General features: G+C 40.0%; 1 protein-coding gene across 1 annotated transcript; it reads left to right on the forward strand.

The window, feature by feature from the left end:
• The first annotated feature begins 4,077 nt into the window (after window positions 1–4,077).
• SNX20 (sorting nexin 20) lies at window positions 4,078–10,985 on the forward strand. Its single transcript, XM_042821471.1, has 4 exons — window positions 4,078–4,201; window positions 5,919–6,100; window positions 7,759–7,910; window positions 10,102–10,985. The coding sequence occupies exons 1-4, from the start codon at window positions 4,155–4,157 to the stop codon at window positions 10,768–10,770; spliced, it is 1,050 nt and encodes a 349-aa protein (XP_042677405.1). The 5' UTR covers window positions 4,078–4,154; the 3' UTR covers window positions 10,771–10,985.
• Window positions 10,986–19,758: the final 8,773 nt, after the last annotated feature.

Below are 19,758 nucleotides of genomic sequence, written 5' to 3' on the forward strand. Positions count from 1 at the left end.
CGAGCAGTGCTGCAGGAACGAGCGGGCTGACCGCACTGTGGGCACTGAACGGCAGGATTCCCTCTCAACGTTGCTTAATTTATAACCAATAAACAGCAGAGAAAGTACAGTAAGATTTAAACGGTCCGCCTCGTTCCCGTAGCTGCAAAGCGGGCTATGCTGTGCTAAGCCTCCAGGTGGCTATCTCTAGCTGCGCTTTGCTGCCTTTCCCACCGCGCCTACAAACCCGCGTGTGCTGAAATCCTGTTAGCCCAAAGGCTGTCATGTTTACATTCGGCTATAAATAAACCGCACGTGGAACGCGACTGTAAGCACTAACGCCGTGCCGACAAAAAAAAAAAAAAAAAAGCCGACAGACACGTTGGAAGAGTTAGATAACAAAATACGAGCCAGGAATGACTTTACACGGCATATCCAGCAGCTGAAAAGCAAATATTTAAAAATGCTTATCTAGTCCATGTAATTACGTGCTTATGTGATTATGTACTCAGCTCTCAGTGTTATCAGCAGGGAAAATGACCAACGTGTACACACCATTTAGGAAGCCTGTCGTTGTGCACAGACAGAAGTGCCCTGAGATGTAACCCATGCTAATATCCCATGTTAACATCCCATAGAGCCGCCGGGCGTGCGCTGCAGCTCCGTGCCACTGACAGAGCACAGCTGGAAGGCAGCCCAAGCCTGTTACTCTGCAGCTCCTTTAGAAGTATCGAAAGAGCTGTAAAGTGATAGCAGGACTTTGACAGCATAAAATGGGCCTGTTGCATCTCTTTCATGTTACAAACCCTGTCTGTAACACGAACACAATATATTTGCCATTAAGCAGCACAATATTTTTTTAAAATGGCACTCTTGGTAAAACTTTCTGTAATAATGAAGTATTGTAAACAAATCCCACTTTCAGAAGACACACCAGCATACAATTAAACATTATATAAATATCATGGAACAGTATTTTGTGCTGTGCCAGGACAGTAGTTTGCTATACATTTATCAGTACCCAGAAGTGCTGAATATTCATGCAGAACATATGATTATTTCCACTTCAAACATGGAAACGGTAAGTATGCAGCTGCAGTAAAAGAAAAAAAAGAGAGGAAAAGTTCCTGCAGAAGCATAAAAGTCAACATCACAGCACTTTCTAAATATTAGTTGTATGGTAGAAGAGGACTTGGACAAATATGTTGGGTATTTCTGCCCCCTCTTGGTATTTTTCATTACCTGCAGTTCTAATGAATTATTTGCTAAAATAAATAAGGATTAGTCACATAGCTTGGAGCCTGAGAGCAGAAAGCAGCACAAGCCCTAGGAGGTCATCTGAAGCTGTATTTCACAGGGCTGGAGCTGAAGAGGTTTTATAATTGGGTATTACAGCCATATTTAACTCAAATAAGAGTTTGCAATGCCTGCTATAACAGGAAAAAACCTGGTAGTAAACTGCAGTTCCTATGTAACGGTGGTTTATCTCATCATTTTTCAAGCTAATATGAGTTTTAAGTATTTTCTCTGTTGGGGTTTTTGTAACTATGAGATTGGGAAAACGTTAGCTGCCCAAATCAAGGCACGACATATAACACTGTTGTAGCAGTCCCTTCTGATTCTTTAACCATCAAAAGCACGAACACTGGTCTTTCCCTAAAGGCATCCTTAACATGCCATCACAAGGCTAGCTCATCTGGTGGCTAATTAACGAGTTTTAGGCAGCTCTTCCTAAAATGGGTCCTTTCCTCTTAAAGATATATGAAGGACATAACTCCTATGACAACCACTTCTATAAACTGCAGTATTACAACTTTAACCTCACCTAGCTCCTGTGTTACTGCAGAATTTTTTCTATATCCCTCAGTAAATGCATTTAATACTGTGGCCTTTATGTATGCCAGCCAAAGTCAGTGCTTGTGCAGAATGCAAACTCTGAGTAAGCCAGTGCATAAGCGTTCTTTTTTCACCACTGAATGTGACACAGTACATTTTTTCATTAAAATTTACCATTGTTTTATGAATACCCAGATTAATTTAGAACGTAAGAGCACTTGCTCGTCTCAGAATGGTATGCTGCTCCTATGAACATTCCCCTTTGCTGCTACTTAATCTTTTATATTTGACTGCTGAAAGTGAAACTGAAAGTACAAAGCAAGAGCTATCAGTTACGCACTCTGCTAACAAACCCTACCGTATAATGTAGATTTTTTTTTTTTTTTTTTGAATGTGCTAATCAAGGAGACATTCAAAAGTAAAGTAAAAGAAAAGTAAAACACTGCTAAACAACAGTTGGTCCTGGTGAAGGGCTAAGGGTTGCCTGGAACAAGCCAGAGAGTATGGGAGCAGCAGCCAGGTAACACTGATGTCACAGCCAATGGGGTTAGCAGTGGTCCTGGGGATGCTACCAACCCACCCTTCAGGAACCAGATGTAAACAGAATAGCTTATGCTGCCAAGGCAGGCAGAATTCCTGCAGAACACCCTTGATTTATAAGCTATTTCATATCACTCAGTCATGCTCATAATTGCAGATTTCACATCTAATTATCCTGGATGATTAAAAAAAACTAGGAGGTACTCACTCTGAAATTATTAATAATGACCTTTATGTTTAATTAAGTGAAAAATATACTTTCTCCTTTTCCTTCGCCTTCAAGACGAGGACAAGAGCATGAAGCACCACAAAGTAATACACTGTTTTCTGGCAACACATTAAGTAGCAAATTCAGAATTCAAAGCTCAGATACGTCTGTGAACTGTCAGCATGAGTGAAATGCACCAAAATCCTCCTTGGATTTTGTTCACAATTGTAACCAAACCCGTAAATCTAACTTTAAAGGAATGAGACCCGAGCCAGAAACCCACGCCTTGTCTACACTTAAAAGCTTTGGCTGGTACAGCTACACCTTAGAGCTGTATTGGCAAGCACACATTTCTTTTCTGCTATAATTTAAATCACTTTCCGCATGGATCACATTAAATGGGCTGAAGGACTCTGCCAGTCCCTTACATTAAGGGTTTTGCCAGTATGGCTGGAGTTGCATAGGAGTGATTTTTCATCATTCTGACAACTATTTTGGCAAAATGTCTACATTTAGACAGAGTCCAAGTTAAAGTTGGCATTGTTTTATGTTGTGAATAAAGCTGAAGAGAGACATTGTCAGTTTCTGGCCCTGATCTTACATTATTTGAAATTGTTTGTTCTAAAGGAATGCGTGGGGCAGGATCCATGTGGTTCTTTGGATGCTTGCCTCCCACATTTGTGCTGCATTAAAATCTCTTGGTTTTTCATTGAGTGAGCTTTGGCAACAGGGAAACTTACATTACTAAAGAGATAGCATCCACACTACTTACCCCAGAAATAGTTATCTCAGTGCTTTAAAGCAAATTTCCAAAGCAAAGTGAACTACAATAGGAAGCATCTCGGCCAGTGGATGTGTGGATTAATGCATTATTCTTCTTCGCTTTGTCCTCAGCTCAATAAAGAGCTGAAGTACAGGATTAATTTTAGGCGCACACAAGTTCATTTCAAGTTTAGTAGTCACGTCAAATATGATAATGCTCCTTTTTGAACTTCAATTAAGCAGATATTTGAAATTAATCATATATTTAAGCACTGTGTGGAATCAGGATTTCTGTCAGAAGTGCAATTTTACATTGAACAAGGCTATTTATTGTGGTACCATCTGCATGTTCTTTCCTGAACTGGATGTTAAGTCTCTACTTTAAAGAGTCCTACAGGGCATATTTTTCCACATAAGTGCATTTACATATTTGACTCATTTTTCCTAATCTCTTATTTGCTAAGCGTGGGGTTTTTTGGTTTCAGAAATCCATGCGGACACGTTTCCATTGATTTTGTAATTGCATTGACTGTTCAGCGCTTTCCTCTGCCACACTTTATGTTTGCACATGTAGAACTGCCTGGGATTTGCATCCTGCCCTTGTGGCTGGAGCTGCATTGCTGCATCTTGTCTGCAGACAGCAGCCAAGCTGTTGGAGGCAGATAGGAAACTTAATGCACCAAAACAGCAAGCCAATTGGACGAGGAAGTCTGATTTAATCAAGACTTCTTCCTTCCTTTCTGTAACACACAGAATGTGCCTGCTCAAAGCACACACACACGTATTAGTCTGTTTTTAAAAATGCAAAGCAGGCCTCTCCTGACTTCCTATGGACTACGCACACACCACAGCTAAAACCTCCTCAGCGTTTTGCAGGTGAGCATTCTGTGCACCTCTGTTTCTGCTGTTACTTGTAACTCAGTTTGAGTGGTGTTTACTCTGACAGAGAGCAGGCCCCGTGTCTGGTCAAAGTAAAACTCTGCAATTTGCTGCACGCTTCCTTGAATTGTTTTCCATTTTTCTTAAGTGTAAAAATAGTTGTTTAGCTAAAACTGCTTACGGTGACTTGCAGGTGTGAAAGTGAAACAAAATGTTTCTGTGAAGTACAAATAGTTTTCAAGGCAGATACTTGAAGTCTTGCAAATCATTGCATTTCTCTGAGGAATCATATTTTACACTTATGTTTATATATGTATGCACATATATATTTAACATTAAATATACATATACGTAAATATGTATACTTGAATATAAATACACTCTTGCTTGTCAGGTTAGACAAACTCACAAGCAAGAAAATTTTTCTGATTCAATCTGGTGTATCTGAGATTATACTTACGTGAAAAACAAAGATTGGAAAGTTTATACTCTTGGTAGAAACTGTCACAACTGGAATATTTATATACAACTGGCTACTCATCAAGTTTGAAGAGACTTCATCCCCTAGTCCAAATTCCAAAAATAAGGGCTTTCACGGTTCTCTTAATAATGAGAGTAACAACGTGTACGTTCTTGTATAGCCAAGGCAAGCAAAAGAAAGGCTGTTGTTAGAGGAAAGCACTTCTGTTATTTCCAGCAGGGAAAGTAATTGCTTTTCCTTGTATAGTTTACCAGAAATCAATAGGTCTGCTGAAGGAGTTTCCTCACCTCTGTGTCAGGCATTGCTCAATTGTGTGGAAGACAAGTGGTGGCAAAACGATATGTAGTAACACCTCTGCCTGACTTGCTTAATAACCTCTCCTTGTGCATTATTTTTAAATTTCTAGCAAGGAAACTCAGATTCATTTAGAGCAGGTTTTCATGTTATTTGATTTCCACCCACTGGATGAACTATGAAGAATATCTCCCTCATACTAACCAAGCACAGCCTCCTGGCAGAGTTGTTAGGATGCTCTTAAAACATTCTCAACTGCTAGTAGAACACAGTGATGTTTTAAATAGTTACTGAACAACATCTTAAGGGGACATTTACATGGCAGAATAACCAGTCCACTCTACAGAGTAGGGGTATATTTTGTTAAGCATTTTATGAGTATCTGGCAAAACATCTGTCCAAAGAGGACAGACCTACCAACCTATCAGCAGCGCAGCGTATGGACTAAATGCCGTGCATAGTAAACTTTGATCACCTTCCAATGAGGCGTTATCAGGCTCACTTTATTCTCAACATGTAGTGACAAATCTCTGGAGAGAACCTGAAACTATGAAATAAAACTAAAATATTATACTGTTACAGATATCACTTTATTTTGCCTTATGGGCCAACATAATGATTAACAACAGATGGCAAGTTTGGGAGTCTTTAGAACAGTAACTTCTAGCAATGTAAGAGAGCCAGGCTGGTAGTGATGCTAATAATCTCAGAGTTCATCTGAACTAACACTTGTGAGGTTGAGGGCAAAATACAAGAATAAATCACCTCCCAATGAAGTTATGTTCTTCAGTGATTCCCTTTACTTTCCATAAAACAACGGTTGCCTTCATACATGTTCACAGGGAGCAATGAGCAAGCCAGTAAAAAAGATTACCAGACTGGATCTTCTAAAGGCATGTCACTAAGTAATGTCACATTTTTTATAATTTTTTGTGACAGCTTTGCAATGGAGCAGGACCCAGAGTGCACAGCAGAAAGGGAGCTGCTGGAAGCTGCAAGTACAATCGCTATGTTTTCTATCACAGCTCCTCCTGACGAAGAACAAAGTCAACCCAAAGCTGAAGTTTCTTGTGAACTGAGCAAAGAAAATCCAGAAAAAGACAAAGGTTCCAAGGACCAAGGTAGATACCACTCTTTCATTTTATTCTTCACGTAGCTGTTAATCCGTTATATTAAAAAAAAAAAAAAAATTGCTTTATTTACTACAATAGTAAAGTAGTATCAGCAGGGACACCAGGCACTTGACTGATATGAACCTGAGGCAGTAGTCTCTCACACACCCTGTGAAGAAGCAGCACTGGGCTTTTACTATGCCAAACATTACTGTCATATGTTATTGAATAAAATATTAAATATAAACATAACATATACAATTTCATCAAGATTTTCAGCCTGTAAAACTGTTATAAACAGCACCTCTTTCTAATAAATTATGCTTTGTAGAGTGAGCCAAACCCCAAAGGCACTGATAATTGAAACTGTATGACCAAACGATTAACAACATGTAAAAATGGGGCCACTGAGGAAGTACTTTATGTTTCTATCTCTGCATCAAACACTTATCCTCCCACTCATCTGTGGTCATTCACTTCCATTGTCTGAATGCTGGATAAGACTTCAGCTGACTGCATTGACAGAAACATTGCTGACAGAAGACTGAGAATGATGTGCCCACTGAAATACAGATACACCATTTTTTTTATCCACTTTGCTAGCCTCTATGCCACATCATGAAAACTGTTGTCACCATATTTCAAAGACAGAGAAATCACCCTTTTGGAAAGCTATGTCAAATTCCCCCATGAGCAAACACTTAAACCAGCTGACCTAAGTTTTTAGAGGACTTTTTTGCATGATTGTGACTGTATGTGGGTGGTGAGGGAGGTGCGCAAATAAATATCACTGTGGCATCACTTCAGCTACAAAAGAAAAGGAGGATGTGAGAATTCCTTCTTCAGCTGAGCTAATTACTTGAGTTTCTCCTTCAATCATTGAACGGCCTGGAAAAGGACCACAATGCTCATGTAGTTTCAACCCCCTGCTATGTGCAGGGTTGCCAACCAGCAGACCAGGCTGCCCAGAGCCACATCCAGCCTGGCCTTGAATGCCTCCAGGGATGGGGCATCCACAGCCTCCTTGGGCAACCTGTTCCAGTGCCTCACCACCCTCTGGGTGAAAAACTTCCTCCTAATACCTAACCTAAATCTCCCCGTCTCAGTTTAAAACCATTCCCCCTTGTCCTATCACTGTACACCCTCTTCATTCTCTCTCAGCTTTAGCCTGTTACTGCACGGTCCCAGTATTTGAATATGGTCAGTATTTCAACACTAGTCTGAATTTGCATCTGCTTTGTATTATCTCCTCACCTTAGCAATGATAGAAACATCTTAGCCTTGTCTCCTCCTACCCTGGAGAAGAACCTGACTCAGAAGAGCAAGTCAGGGTTTGGTGGGGCTGCTTGTAGAATGGGGAGGTGTACCTCCTGCTCAGACTGTGCCTGAGGTTACAACTTGGACATACAATGCTTCTTATCAATGCTTTTCCATAATAACAAATGTACACATTACAGCAAATTTATTGTCTTTCCAATTCCAGAGCACTACAGTTTTCCTCAGAGCATCTGGAGCTGTCTTTGTTAGCAGAGAAATCATTTAATCTATCATGCTCTAGGTTTTGCTTTTACAATGAAGAAATTCCAAGCTCTGCTTTCACAATAAATGTGTAAAAGGTTTCCTTCCACACACAATATAATTTGAAATACTAAATATATCATTTTTAGATTCCAAAGCATCCCTACGTCCCAACTCTTCAATGACTACTAAGGAGCTTCAGGAATACTGGAGGAATGAAAAAAGCCAGTGTAGACAGGTCAAGCTCCTATTTGAAATTCCATCAACCAGAATTGTAGAGCACCACTTGTCTAAATACGTGGTAAGTGAAAAAATGAATATGTAAGAAGATCATTAATTTTTATTCATTCTACAGGGATCTGCACAGCACACAGCATGCTTCACTACATGAAAGACTCACTGACGCCTGAGTTTTGCAAGCCGTAATCAAGTAGAACCTGCTCTCACTGTTCACATAGGCATAGCTGGTGGATCTGCCCCTAAAAAACCCTCTGACAATTGCTTCATAAGACCTGCAGCAGTAGAGAAGTGCTATCAAGCAAATTAGTACTCAAATACCCTTCACACCTATAGGCTTGTTAACATTAAAGAAATTCATACAAGTATAAAAATATCCATGAGATTACACTTGCACTGAGCCAGGCTGCACTAACAGCTGCATTATATTTATATAACTTCCACATTGAAGATTTATGTTAGCACAAGTGCAAAATTCTTTGCTGTTGACAAAGCTTAAGACACACACCAGCTAGCACTCCTCTGGGACTGTTCCCCTTCCCTACCCAGAGGTCCATTAAATGACATTTTTCTATTCCATGTTAAAGTGAAGCACGAGTATGAGGGGCAGGAATGAAGAACAGGTTGGATTTCTGCTATCTTTTCCTCAAAGCACTGAGACTTGTTTTTTTTTCTAATTCTACTCCTGGACTTGTGGAGAACTGAGCTAGAGCAAGTCTCTTTCAGTACCCTGGTTGGTGATGCTCAGAAAGGGATGTTTTGCAGCAGCCTCTAGGATCTATAAATTAAAAATGCTAATAGTCATTCTGCTGTTACTGATGCAGCTCAGGATTTAAAGCAGGTACATTTACAGTCTAGAAACTATCCTAGGATCTTGTTGCATGCTATACACACCTATTTAGATGCTACTGTCTTGCACACACTGGAGAGTATCCAGCTTACTGATTAAAAATATTTTAGTACAGCTGTAAGAGGACAAGGTTATCACTTGGTGTACATGCAGGTAGTTAAACACAGCTACGTTACAACAAAATTGAGCCAATCTGAATGACAGTTTAATTAAACATCATTTCTCCCCTTTCTCATGCTCCATAAAGACAAAAAAAAAAAAAATCAAGTACTTGTAAATTATTCACTTAGCTGCCCTTGATAAAATGATAACTTTAAAAACTGCTCATATGATTGCTTTGGATACGCTTCAAGAGTATATACACTTTTCAGCAGGGAGCAGGGCAAAATACAGGAAAATGTCACAGTGCCTATAAATGAAAAGAGATCAGAGAAGTCAGCTCAAATTTACAAGCCTTTCAAGAAGTGCCTGTAAAGATCATTTATGAAGATTAAAACAGAGAATTTCTCTTCAAGAAAAAAAAAAAAAAAAAAAAAAAAAAACAAGGAATAGAATCAGAAAGAAACCATTGCTAGTACAGTTTTGCACCCTTCTATACCAGCACAGAAAACAACTTGTGTGCATTAAACTGCTCCAGTTGCTGTAAAATTCAGTGAGAATGGGAGAAACTTGAATGCGAACACGGTCATCATCCAAAAGCTAGCAAGCCAACAGTCCTTGCCCTTGGCTGGTGCACAGGAACACGGCTAAACCGGCCCCCCTGGAGCTCCACTGGTTTATGCATACCAGGTATTTGGCCATTCTTCAGTATTACTGTATTTGGATCAGGACCACAGGAGAATATATTTGTACAACACATAACACTCAATGTTATTTTGCAGCTATTTTGAATATCATATTCATTAGTTATTTTACTTTCATTAGTTATTTTACGCTAGTGAAGAACTACAGAAGCCATACAATTGAGTACTGGTAATGTGGGACAGTGCTGCTGTTAGACAAGGATTTTGGCTAGCACATACAGACTTCTGTAGAAGTGTCACTTCTTTGAATTATTTATATGCCAAGTAAGTACGAATTACAGGACAAAGATTTAGAGGGGAAAAGAGACTCCAGAGTTGCTCCATCTTATTTTTGCATACACCAAACATTAATGCCAAATATTCCTTCTTTCGCAGCACCAATAATGCCTCCAAATCCCTAGAAATGACTGATATAAACGTTTCTGAGTATTATGGCCAACGTAAATTACACTGCATTCACTACTAAGTCTGGGAAATTCATTCTGTTCGCTGACAATGACTGCAGCAGCCACGGCTGTTACAAGCAAAGTATTTGTACAGAAAGATGTGGCTGCAGTAGGGTTAGGATGGTCCTTCTCATTTTTCTGTTTCGTTGTGTTTAGATGTATAAAATCATAATTTTGCAAACTGGAAGCTTTGACAGCAGCAAGTCTGTAATCGAACGGCGTTATTCTGATTTTGAGAAACTGCACAGAAATCTTCTGGAGGACTTCAGTGAGGAAATGGAAGATATGACCTTTCCAAAAAAAGCCCTAACAGGGAACTTCACAGACGAAATAATCAATGAGAGAAAATTGGCCTTTAAGGACTACCTGAGGCTTCTGTATTCAGTGAAATGTATCAGGAGATCAAGAAAATTTATTGACTTTTTAACAAAGCCTGAGCTTCAGGAAGCATACGGCTGCCTGCGGGGTGGCCAGTACAACAAGGCTTTGGAAATCCTGTTAGAAGTCATCGGTCTGCAGGAGAGGCTGACCAGAGGCAACCCTGTTGCAACTGTCCCTACCCTCTGTGCTGTCGTGGTGTGCCACAAGGACCTGGGAAATGCAGCAAGTGCCTTTGAATACGGGGAAAAGGCTCTGTCACACCTGTGCATGCGTAGCAGTCACAAGTACTACATTCCATTGTTAGAAGCAATGATCACTTTGGCATATGAGCTCGGCAAGGACTTTTTGTCTTTGCAAGAGAAACTGGAAGAATGGAAGGCAAAAAAAGATCCCGTACGTGTTTTCTCCCTGAAAGAGCTTGCAGTTCGGGAATATGTAAAATGAATATAAGAAGCAATTTCTCTCAAGTGCAAAGCTGCCTGCTCCTTTTCCTGAACACAATATCTTGAAAGAGTAATAATTGGAAATTACCTGTTAAGATAACATAACTTTCATAGGGAAAAAAAAAATATCAAGTATTTCTCAACATGCTGGGAAATTTTATATTTACTCTAGACATAAGCTTATTAAGACTTCTGGAAATAAACGTGCAACAAAAAGTTTTGTATAGTTTGTTAATTTTGATAGTGTTTTGAATATAACCCATTTTGTGTGGTCAGGAAAATACCATGAACAAAGCAGTAAAGCTGCAGAATCAACAGTATTGCTTGCTTATGGGAAAGTTACTTCATTTCAAGAAGAAAAATATCTTTTCAGTCAATGCAACCTAAAGGATGCATCTTTGGACACTTACTGTAGGCTTTTCCTCCTCCAGGTGAAGCCCAATCAAGCAGTACTTTGCCATTTCCGAGAATGCTGAATCCTACCCAAGTTAATGTCTCTGGAGGGAGGACTGGAGGGAAGGTTAACAATCAACCCTAGCAGGAGTGAGAAATACTATTGAATCACTCCATCAGATGTGGCAGAAGGTGCATCCTTGTTTGAAGCAATCTCCAAGTGCAGCTCTGACCTGAATGCAAAATTCATACCCATGCAATATACCTGTACTTCCTTCCTATTACAGAAGGGTGCTATTGAGGAGAACATCTGGCTAAAGAATGGCAGTATTTAATTCTGATTATCAAGCTGTGAGACACGTGGCTAATGGACAATCTATCCAAAGCATGTGCTTCTCTGTTGCCTTTCAGAGGTTTATGTAAATTGGGCATTGCCTCGGTAACTGCCCAACTGGTAACAGGCACTGTTTCAGTGGCTCTGGAATATTACATTAATTTCTTGAGGGACCCCATCACGGTATCTGACAGCTACACTTGCCTCTAATGCTGTTGTGAAAGCTTTCTAACAGCTGAAAACATTTGTATTTAGCTGCTTCACATATTTCCTGTACACTAGGAGCAGTCTGGCAAACAGATTATCATAACACAATTAGCAGGTCATGCTAGCACAGTTCATTATTTTCTACAGAACCTAGTTCCCTGAGTACTTCTAGACCTGTAATCCAGGAACAAAAGCCCAACTACATTGTCTGTAAATTAGAAATAACTGTATTAAGTTGCCTCCCAGGTGTATAAAAAAAAAAAAAAATCAGCTAATTGAAAATGCACTGAACCTGAAAAACACTGTTGTGCATTGTTACAAGAATAATGGGTTGGAAAAAATATAGAATAATAGAAGGGCCTAGAATGGAAAGTTAATATTTTAAGTAGTTTTTAACAGCTAGTGATCAAACTCAAAATATGTGTATTATTTACATTATTTAACATATATTAGTATATTTTTCTAGTTGTATCAAAAGTATGAGAATTGGGAGTAATTAAGAGATTCAAAGGCTGATCTTCCCAGAACACACCATACCAACAGAGTTAAAATGGACCAAAGGTAGCACCTTCTTATGGGATCCTGCCTGAAACAGTGACAAAGCCATGACAACAGCAGCATGTCTGCACCATGCTCAGGCAGGTTGGAGCTGAGGCAGGAAGGGAACACAGCCATGACTCTGCTCCACCTCCACAGCAGTTATGTGGTGAAAGACCAAAACTACAGGAAGAAATGATTTTCCCACTTTTACTGTCCCCCACCCCTCACTGTTTGCAGCACTGCATGTTGTCCAGCTAGGCTGAGTACCAGGAAAGCAGCGCATCAGAAAAATCTTGCTTAGCCTTAACGGGTGGTAATGCTGTAAGTTTCCATCTCTATAGGATTAACTGACGTATAGCTAACCAATTTTTGTTGGCATGGCAGCGAATAATGGTATTGCTTTGCCCTCTTCTATTAAGTTATGTTTTACTTATATTTTATTCCAATATATCATTTTCCCCATTTTACAGCCTGGGGAATTGTGGTACAAATAAGAGAAGTGATTTTCTCCAAGTCTCATTTAGTGGTCTGGAGACCACACTGCTTGTCTGGATAAATGGCCAAGCATTACAGGCTGTACAGTTTTGCAGAACAGACACATGCCTCCATTGCATGTTCTTAAGTTCAGCTTGGAGGTCAACAACACAGCTTTATCCATGAGACAATTGCACACGATGTCTGTGGCAGAAATACTTGAGGAAATCTGAGTGATATATTAAAAGATGTAATAGGTGAATAGTAAAATATTTTATCTGCTGCTTTTTAAAAGTAGCAAAAGAGAAAACCTTATGTGTTTTTAATCATGCATATGTAGCATATAGAATATATAAAATGTAAATAATATAATTTTCAACAGGAAGGAACAGAAAATATTCTCAAACACACTTCCCAGTTTTAAGCAATTCCTAAATCTCCAGTATTTCTTTTCCTTGCTCCTGTAATCTAAACCAGAAGAAAGAGACAAGCAGTAGAGAGTATCAGAGCTGTTAGCAATCCACGATGATCCGCTTCCCCTGCCATTCAGCAGAAGCAAACAGCACACAATGCACCAGAGCTTTCCAGTATGCTCTTACTCTTCTCACTGTTACTGACACTTTGCTCTGAAGTATACAGAAGATAACAATCCAAGTATACATTCACATTTTTTTTTTCCCCCCCCCTGAAAGGTCAAAAAAAGAAAATGTTGCCCAACATCTGGCCAGCATATTTAACAAACCACAGACTGCAAACACACAAGCCAGAATAAAATTTAAATAAAATCTGGGCAGAGCATCTCCGAGAGTCCACAGAGAATTGTACTACAATCTATTGAGCTTTGCCCCATTTCCATATCAATTATTATATCATTTGGGGCATTAAGTAGATAATGCTGTTTACACAACTTTCTAAAATAACTAAAGAAGCCCATGAGGATGCCTAGTTACTTATGAAACATATGCAGACAAGATGCTCTCTGTGCAATGCAGCATCTTGTTTACAGGGAATCCTGTGATCTTTATCACATACTTGTTATTAACTGCTGTTATCTGCAGCATCACTAGAGGATAATATTTGCTTTTCTGAATCTTAATAAGGCTAAATACATTTACTGAATTCAACAGTTACGTACGAGAGGCATGGGAGTCCAGCTCAGGTCACAAGCTGGAATCTAGAAAGGTTTTGTGGCTCAGACAGCAGCTGAGCAAATCAAATCAAGAATGTTTATTTTCTTATTAGATCAAAAGCAAGAGCTAGATGTGTTGAAAAACTAAACGTGGATGTAATGGTGTAAAACACTGAATGTGAGCTCCCATCTGGATAAGGTGAGAACCCCAAAGAACCAACCTGTTGTTTGCATTAAGATCACATTGCAACATATGTTCATCACACCCCGCGAGTGAGAATTTGCTGCATATACAGATACACAAGACACAAATTTCACATCAAGGCAGTGATAGCTGAAAGTAACTACACTGAAATAAATTGTTGCACCATAACTGAGAGCAGAATAACGTCTACTGCTCATATATACAAGCACACAATCTCTGTATACTGTGGATGGGTGGACAGACAGATGAATGAATGAAGCAAACAGATTTGGATGTTTTGATGCTTAATAGATGTTTACCAGATGTTTTAAGAAACTCAGATAAAACTACTTTCACAAGGACCTCATGGTTATATATACACACACAGTTTAAAATACACAACCTTCTTTTATCAGTAATTCATATCTTTATGTCTGTGGCTACTTGGGCAAGGGAAAATAACAAAGAGAAATAGATGGCCTTCTCTGATCAACTCATTTCTCCAAACGACAGTTACGTAAGTATTTTTCATTCCAAACAGTGCTCCAGTAGACCCAGATACCCATAAAATCCCACATAACTTTCCCAAAAACACAAATTTGAATCCTAACACCTTCCTTCAGGGTCTGAATTTCTCAGATTTGCCTCCTCCCCGTCAACTGCCTGCAGTGCCACTAGATGGAGCTGCAGCATTTGTAGGAGACGGCACCTCTGCAAGCATGCGAATGAAAAATAAACTTTTTTAAAAAACAGAAAGGATTGAACTGCTTGAAGTTAAATATATATATACACACACCTCTCAAGCCTGCCGCTTATGTTTTAATATGGTTAAACTAAATATATACGCGTATCAATTCCATTGTGAGCTCAGGCTACAGCGCCCAGCTCTCTAGCTGTCCTTCAGGACAATTTAACAGAGCCCTTTATCAGCCAGCTAGCTCTATGAGCTGGCTGGAAAGCTGAAAGAGAAAATGTTCTTGCAGGCTTTTAGACCTGGTGAGTTCAAAGCCAGAGTCACTGCAGCACCTCAGTTCCTGCAGTGCCTTTTCCTTCTGATCAAAAGGAACCAAGTAAAACTTGCAACTCTTAAAAGAACTACCAAATAATGGGGGGAGGGAAGTAAAAATAAATGAACCCATAACGCCTTCTGAACAGTGCCACAAAAGCTCATTGACTCCATTTTAGGTTGCTGCACCCCCAGTGGGAAAATGAGAGCTGGGCACATTTTGATTTTGACTACTGTACGATATTTTAAAGCTCCAATAATTTATTTACATAAAGGCATGAATATATCCTAAACAGTACGTATACGTAGCAATCCAACAGATCAGTACAAGAGGAAAGGGTGCCACAACAGAGGTGTGATGATGGAAGGACAATAGAAAAGCATTATAAAGGAAGGGAAGAAGATTGCTCACCCCTATCAGAAGATTCCAGGTTTGCAGGGGAAAGCTTCACCAAGGCAGGATCTCCAACCAGAGATCCTCCTCCCAGGGCAGTTGGCTCTTAAATGAGGTCTAAGAGAGGTGCAGCCAGGCTCCACCCCTCTGGTCAAACAGCTGAATTGCCTTCACCTGTGCTCCCAGGGCTGCCCGGGTTCTTTCCCCAGGTGCTCAATCAGTGGGTCAGGCCATGGCTCAAGTTACCATACAGCATAGAACCACAGAATCATTTGAGTTGGAAGGGAGCCTTAAAGGCCATCTAGTCCGACTCCCCTGCAATGCACAGGGACACCTACAGGTGCTCAGAGCCCCCTCCAGCTTGACCCTGTGTGTCTCCAGGGATGGGGCAGCCCCTGCCTCTTTGGGCAACCTCTTCCGGTGCCTCACTAATATATACACACCTTATTTCAAGCATCATCCTCTTGTTAATAACATGGAAGGTGGAGACACATTGACTAACCTTGGGCTGTAGTCACCACTCATCTTCTTCATGTACTCTTTAAGTAATAAAAAATTTTTGGAAGCAGCTCCTTAAAGATCTGGCTATAGGCTTACAGTCCCCGTTTTGTGCTGGGATCTTTTGGATTGCTGGGATAGCTGGGATCTGGAGGCTGCTTTCTCCCAGCATGGGTACCAGACCAGAGTTTGAAAGCAGCCCCCCCTGCACCAAGATTTTATATCCCCAGAAAGGTTTCTTCCAAGGCTACCAGCTTTCAAAAGTGCTTAGGAAACAGCGTGAGGGAGTTGGGCAGCATAGCAGCAGTGAAAGGCAGGGAAGCTATGCCAAAATCTGTGAAACAATACTCTCAGGAGGTGAAATCTTTGAGGGGGGTCTCCCCTCTCATCTATTTAGCTTCTTCCAGAAATCCTGGAAGGGGAAAAAAAAAAAACCAAAAAAAAAACAGAGAGAAAAAAGATGCAGTCTCCAAAGATGAGACGTAGATTTGGCTGTTTCTGTCACTTCACCTTACCTCCAGGAACAGCAGCTTAATATGTGCTGAGTTAGCAGGGGGGATTTCCATGGACTCAGTAATAATATACAGTGCTTTTATAGTGCTTGCCATGTTCAGAACATTTTATATAAATACCAGGCCAGATTAATCCAGGCTTTAAATCTGCATAAACCTTGGCAGAGGGCTCTGGTGCCCATGAGATTATGAAGTCTGCCATGAAACTAAACTGTGATGATCAAAAGAAGAGACTCAAAGAATGCAGAGCCAGGAAGAGAAGTGTGTTATTTGGGAATGACAAGGAGAGAAGAGCAATCTGGGAGGAAGCAAACAAATGGGTGGGCAAGGAGTGGAGCTCAGTCACATAACAGATGGCCTCATTCTCAGAACTGATGTTGGCAAACTTTGGTAAAGGAAGAACATAAGTTTATTTTCATTTAATCTTCTCTGGAGAACAAAGGGTCATGAGGATTTGTAAGGTAAAACATTAATTCAGAGAGACTGACAGGAAGAAGGGATTTGGTTTATGCACTTACATTTCTTTTTATCTTGAGGAGTTATCACAGAGGACACTTGTTTACCAGTAAACAAACAGTGGTATAAATTATGTAGTCTTCACAAGCAGCAGTGAACCCTACTGACTTGTTCCTCAATTAATACGCTTCCCGTGCATCTGACTGGTCCACATAGCAACCGTAAGGAGCTTGATTTGTACTGTAACCTCGAAATGTATTTTAAATATTATATTTTAAATCTATTTAAAATTATGATTTGACATGCTGTGAGGTAACGTAATGATAGCTGACCTAATTTGCCAAATAAATCTCCTGTTTAGGAAAGTAATTCATGTCTCTTTGTGAAAACGATGCGCTCTCAAACAGCCCTCATCTGCTGCCACCACCCCAAACCCTTCAAATGCCTCTGCTGAGAGGCAGATAAGGATCCTTTATCTGATCTCAGCGTGTTTTCCTTATTGCTCCCACCCTGTAGCATGCCACTGACACTAACAACAGAGAACGTGAGTGAGCAGTAAACACAGCAGAAAAAACAACCAAACAGAGGAAATGCCAAAACAAAGGTCATCTAATCACAGTGAGAGGAAGCACATGGAAGACCTTGTCAGACTATTTCTGCGTCAGCCCAGAGGTTGTCTTTCTGCTGGATGTGTTTATAGCTGCCATTGGCATCCCTTTCACAATGTCACCACGCAGTTCAACAGACCTCACCACTCCGCCAACAGAAATGTAACTCACCTCACTGCAAAGGTTTGGCTGCAGCAGCACAGGCTCCAGAGACATCTTAACTTCCTAATTTGCCTGTTTCCCCAAACTCAGCTGGGATTTATTTAAGGACTGCTGTAGCTTGAACGTACACTCTCTCCATATTTTGTCTTCCTATTTCAATAGAATTCTTAATCTCAAAAAAGCATGTGAAATGCAAAAATCTAATTTCCTCCAGTAGGCTTAACACACTGCCAGGCTCCGCAGTTTTCTTCCGTAAAGGAGAAACACTGGTGACCATGCTGCTACCTTAAACTTTTTTTTTTTTTAAGAAGAAGAAAAAGATTAAAAGAAAGTCTTGTAATAATGTGAAAGATGATAGGTCAGTCTGCTTTTCATTTAGATCACAAGATGTGGAGAAGGATCTAACTCAGCCTTCTTCCTCATCACCTGTCCATCCTAACAACTTCTGGCAACTATTTTTTTTTATTTTTTATTTTTTTAAGTGCTGAAATACCACCCAGTGTTTGCTCTATCTCCAAAGCCTTTGATCTGGCACAAAAACAAACAAAAAAAAGTCATCTTGGATCCACTATTTGGGTCTCTCAAAACTATTTGTCTATTCCTCCCACTGTCCTCGTAAACAAATGAGGTCAGGTATCACAAGGAATTGTGTGGCTTTCTTGTTTGCTTATCAGAAAGAAGAAGTGTTAGAACAGCATGTACACACATGGAGAGCTGATAACCCAGCTATATGTTACTTCACCTGCCACCTCCAGGTCACTCACAGTAGTCACACAACTCATTCTGGTCAGTATCGTGAGAGCAGCACATTGCACTGCTCAGAGCATCACGTTCCAAGGCTGTTATGGAGGAAAATACTACATCAGTTTCTCCTCTGTTACTCTGACATCCCTTTGCCCATTTTAACATTGAACTGAATGCATATATTTCTACCTCCTATTTACCAGTTTATTTTAAATGCATCTTTTAGGAATTTGTATGCAGTTCAATTTTAGCTTGATCAGAAAGTACTCAGGGGATGCTTGCATAGAAAGTGCTATAGAAATGTACTACTTTGCATCATATCAGAATCAAATTCAACATAGTTAAATATTAGCTGTGACAGTAAAGAACACTGCAGGGCAAGGATGACACAGTGTCTATGCTGGAAGAAAACGGTTAAATAGTTGCGGTCTTTGTATTTTTACTGCTTAAGACAAGGGCATTCAAAAGCAATTCGTATCTGATGCTTTGAGATACAAGCTGCTCACATGCAGAAGTCAGAAAGGTGTGTATAAGCAGTGGGTTAACTGAGCTCCAGCTATTTAGAAAAACACTGGTGGCTCTAGACTGCAGAATGCTCAATAGCTCTGGGGAGGAATGCATTCTTCGTCATTTCTCACTGCCCTGTTGCTAATAATGGAAGACACACAACGAGAGCAACATGCTAGGTGAGGCAATACTCAGAAAAATCTGATTTTCCTGTAGAACAAAGAAGGAATGACAGACTGAGGTCAGAGTTAGGCAGTCAGGTACATGTGGATAATTGCAAGTACTGCTGCTCCTACGCGGCCTTCACAAACGGCACATTGATTCACCACAGAATGGGAATTCTTAAGATTTTTCAACATTCTCCCATGAGAGCAGGGTTGGGTGTTTTTTTTTTCTTTCCGACCCATTGTGCCACCATACAACCTTATTTTCAACAATTTTCATTGAATCACAGAATTCCTTTCTGACATAGTTCACCCTTTAGAGATTATTTTCCGATTGATCTAACCCATCCATTCTACTGAAGAACTCCTTTGCTTCTTTCTCAAACAACAACAAAAAAAAAACAACAACCAAAAAAACAACAACAAAAAAAACCCTAGGATGCATGTAAAATGTAGCATCATTAACAATTCTTTAATATATACAAGCAAATCTGGCAACTTTAAATCATGTTACTTCTTTGAAACATGCCACAGACTGTCTTTTCCACTTTCTACTTAGTGAATCTTCATAGGGTTTTTAATACTCTTTCTACTTTTGCCATGATCAAAGGAATTGCTCTCCGTTTGCTTGTTCCTCTGATAAGTGATAAAAGATGTCAGTGAGACTAATGAGAACT

The sequence above is a fragment of the Centrocercus urophasianus genome, unplaced genomic scaffold (assembly GCF_019232065.1).
Source record: "Centrocercus urophasianus isolate 14NV4802_14NV808 unplaced genomic scaffold, USGS_Curo_1.0 seq_2, whole genome shotgun sequence".
NCBI classification, from domain to species: Eukaryota; Metazoa; Chordata; class Aves; order Galliformes; family Phasianidae; genus Centrocercus; species Centrocercus urophasianus.

Bases quoted from the DNA above. Each gene is read 5' to 3' on its own strand.
- SNX20 (XM_042821471.1), top strand. From the start codon at position 4,155: ATGGACTACGCACACACCACAGCTAAAACCTCCTCAGCGTTTTGCAG. The intron at 6,101-7,758 runs GTAGATACCACT...TATCATTTTTAG, and splicing joins CAAAGGTTCCAAGGACCAAG to ATTCCAAAGCATCCCTACGT. The intron at 7,911-10,101 runs GTAAGTGAAAAA...CGTTGTGTTTAG, and splicing joins ACCACTTGTCTAAATACGTG to ATGTATAAAATCATAATTTT.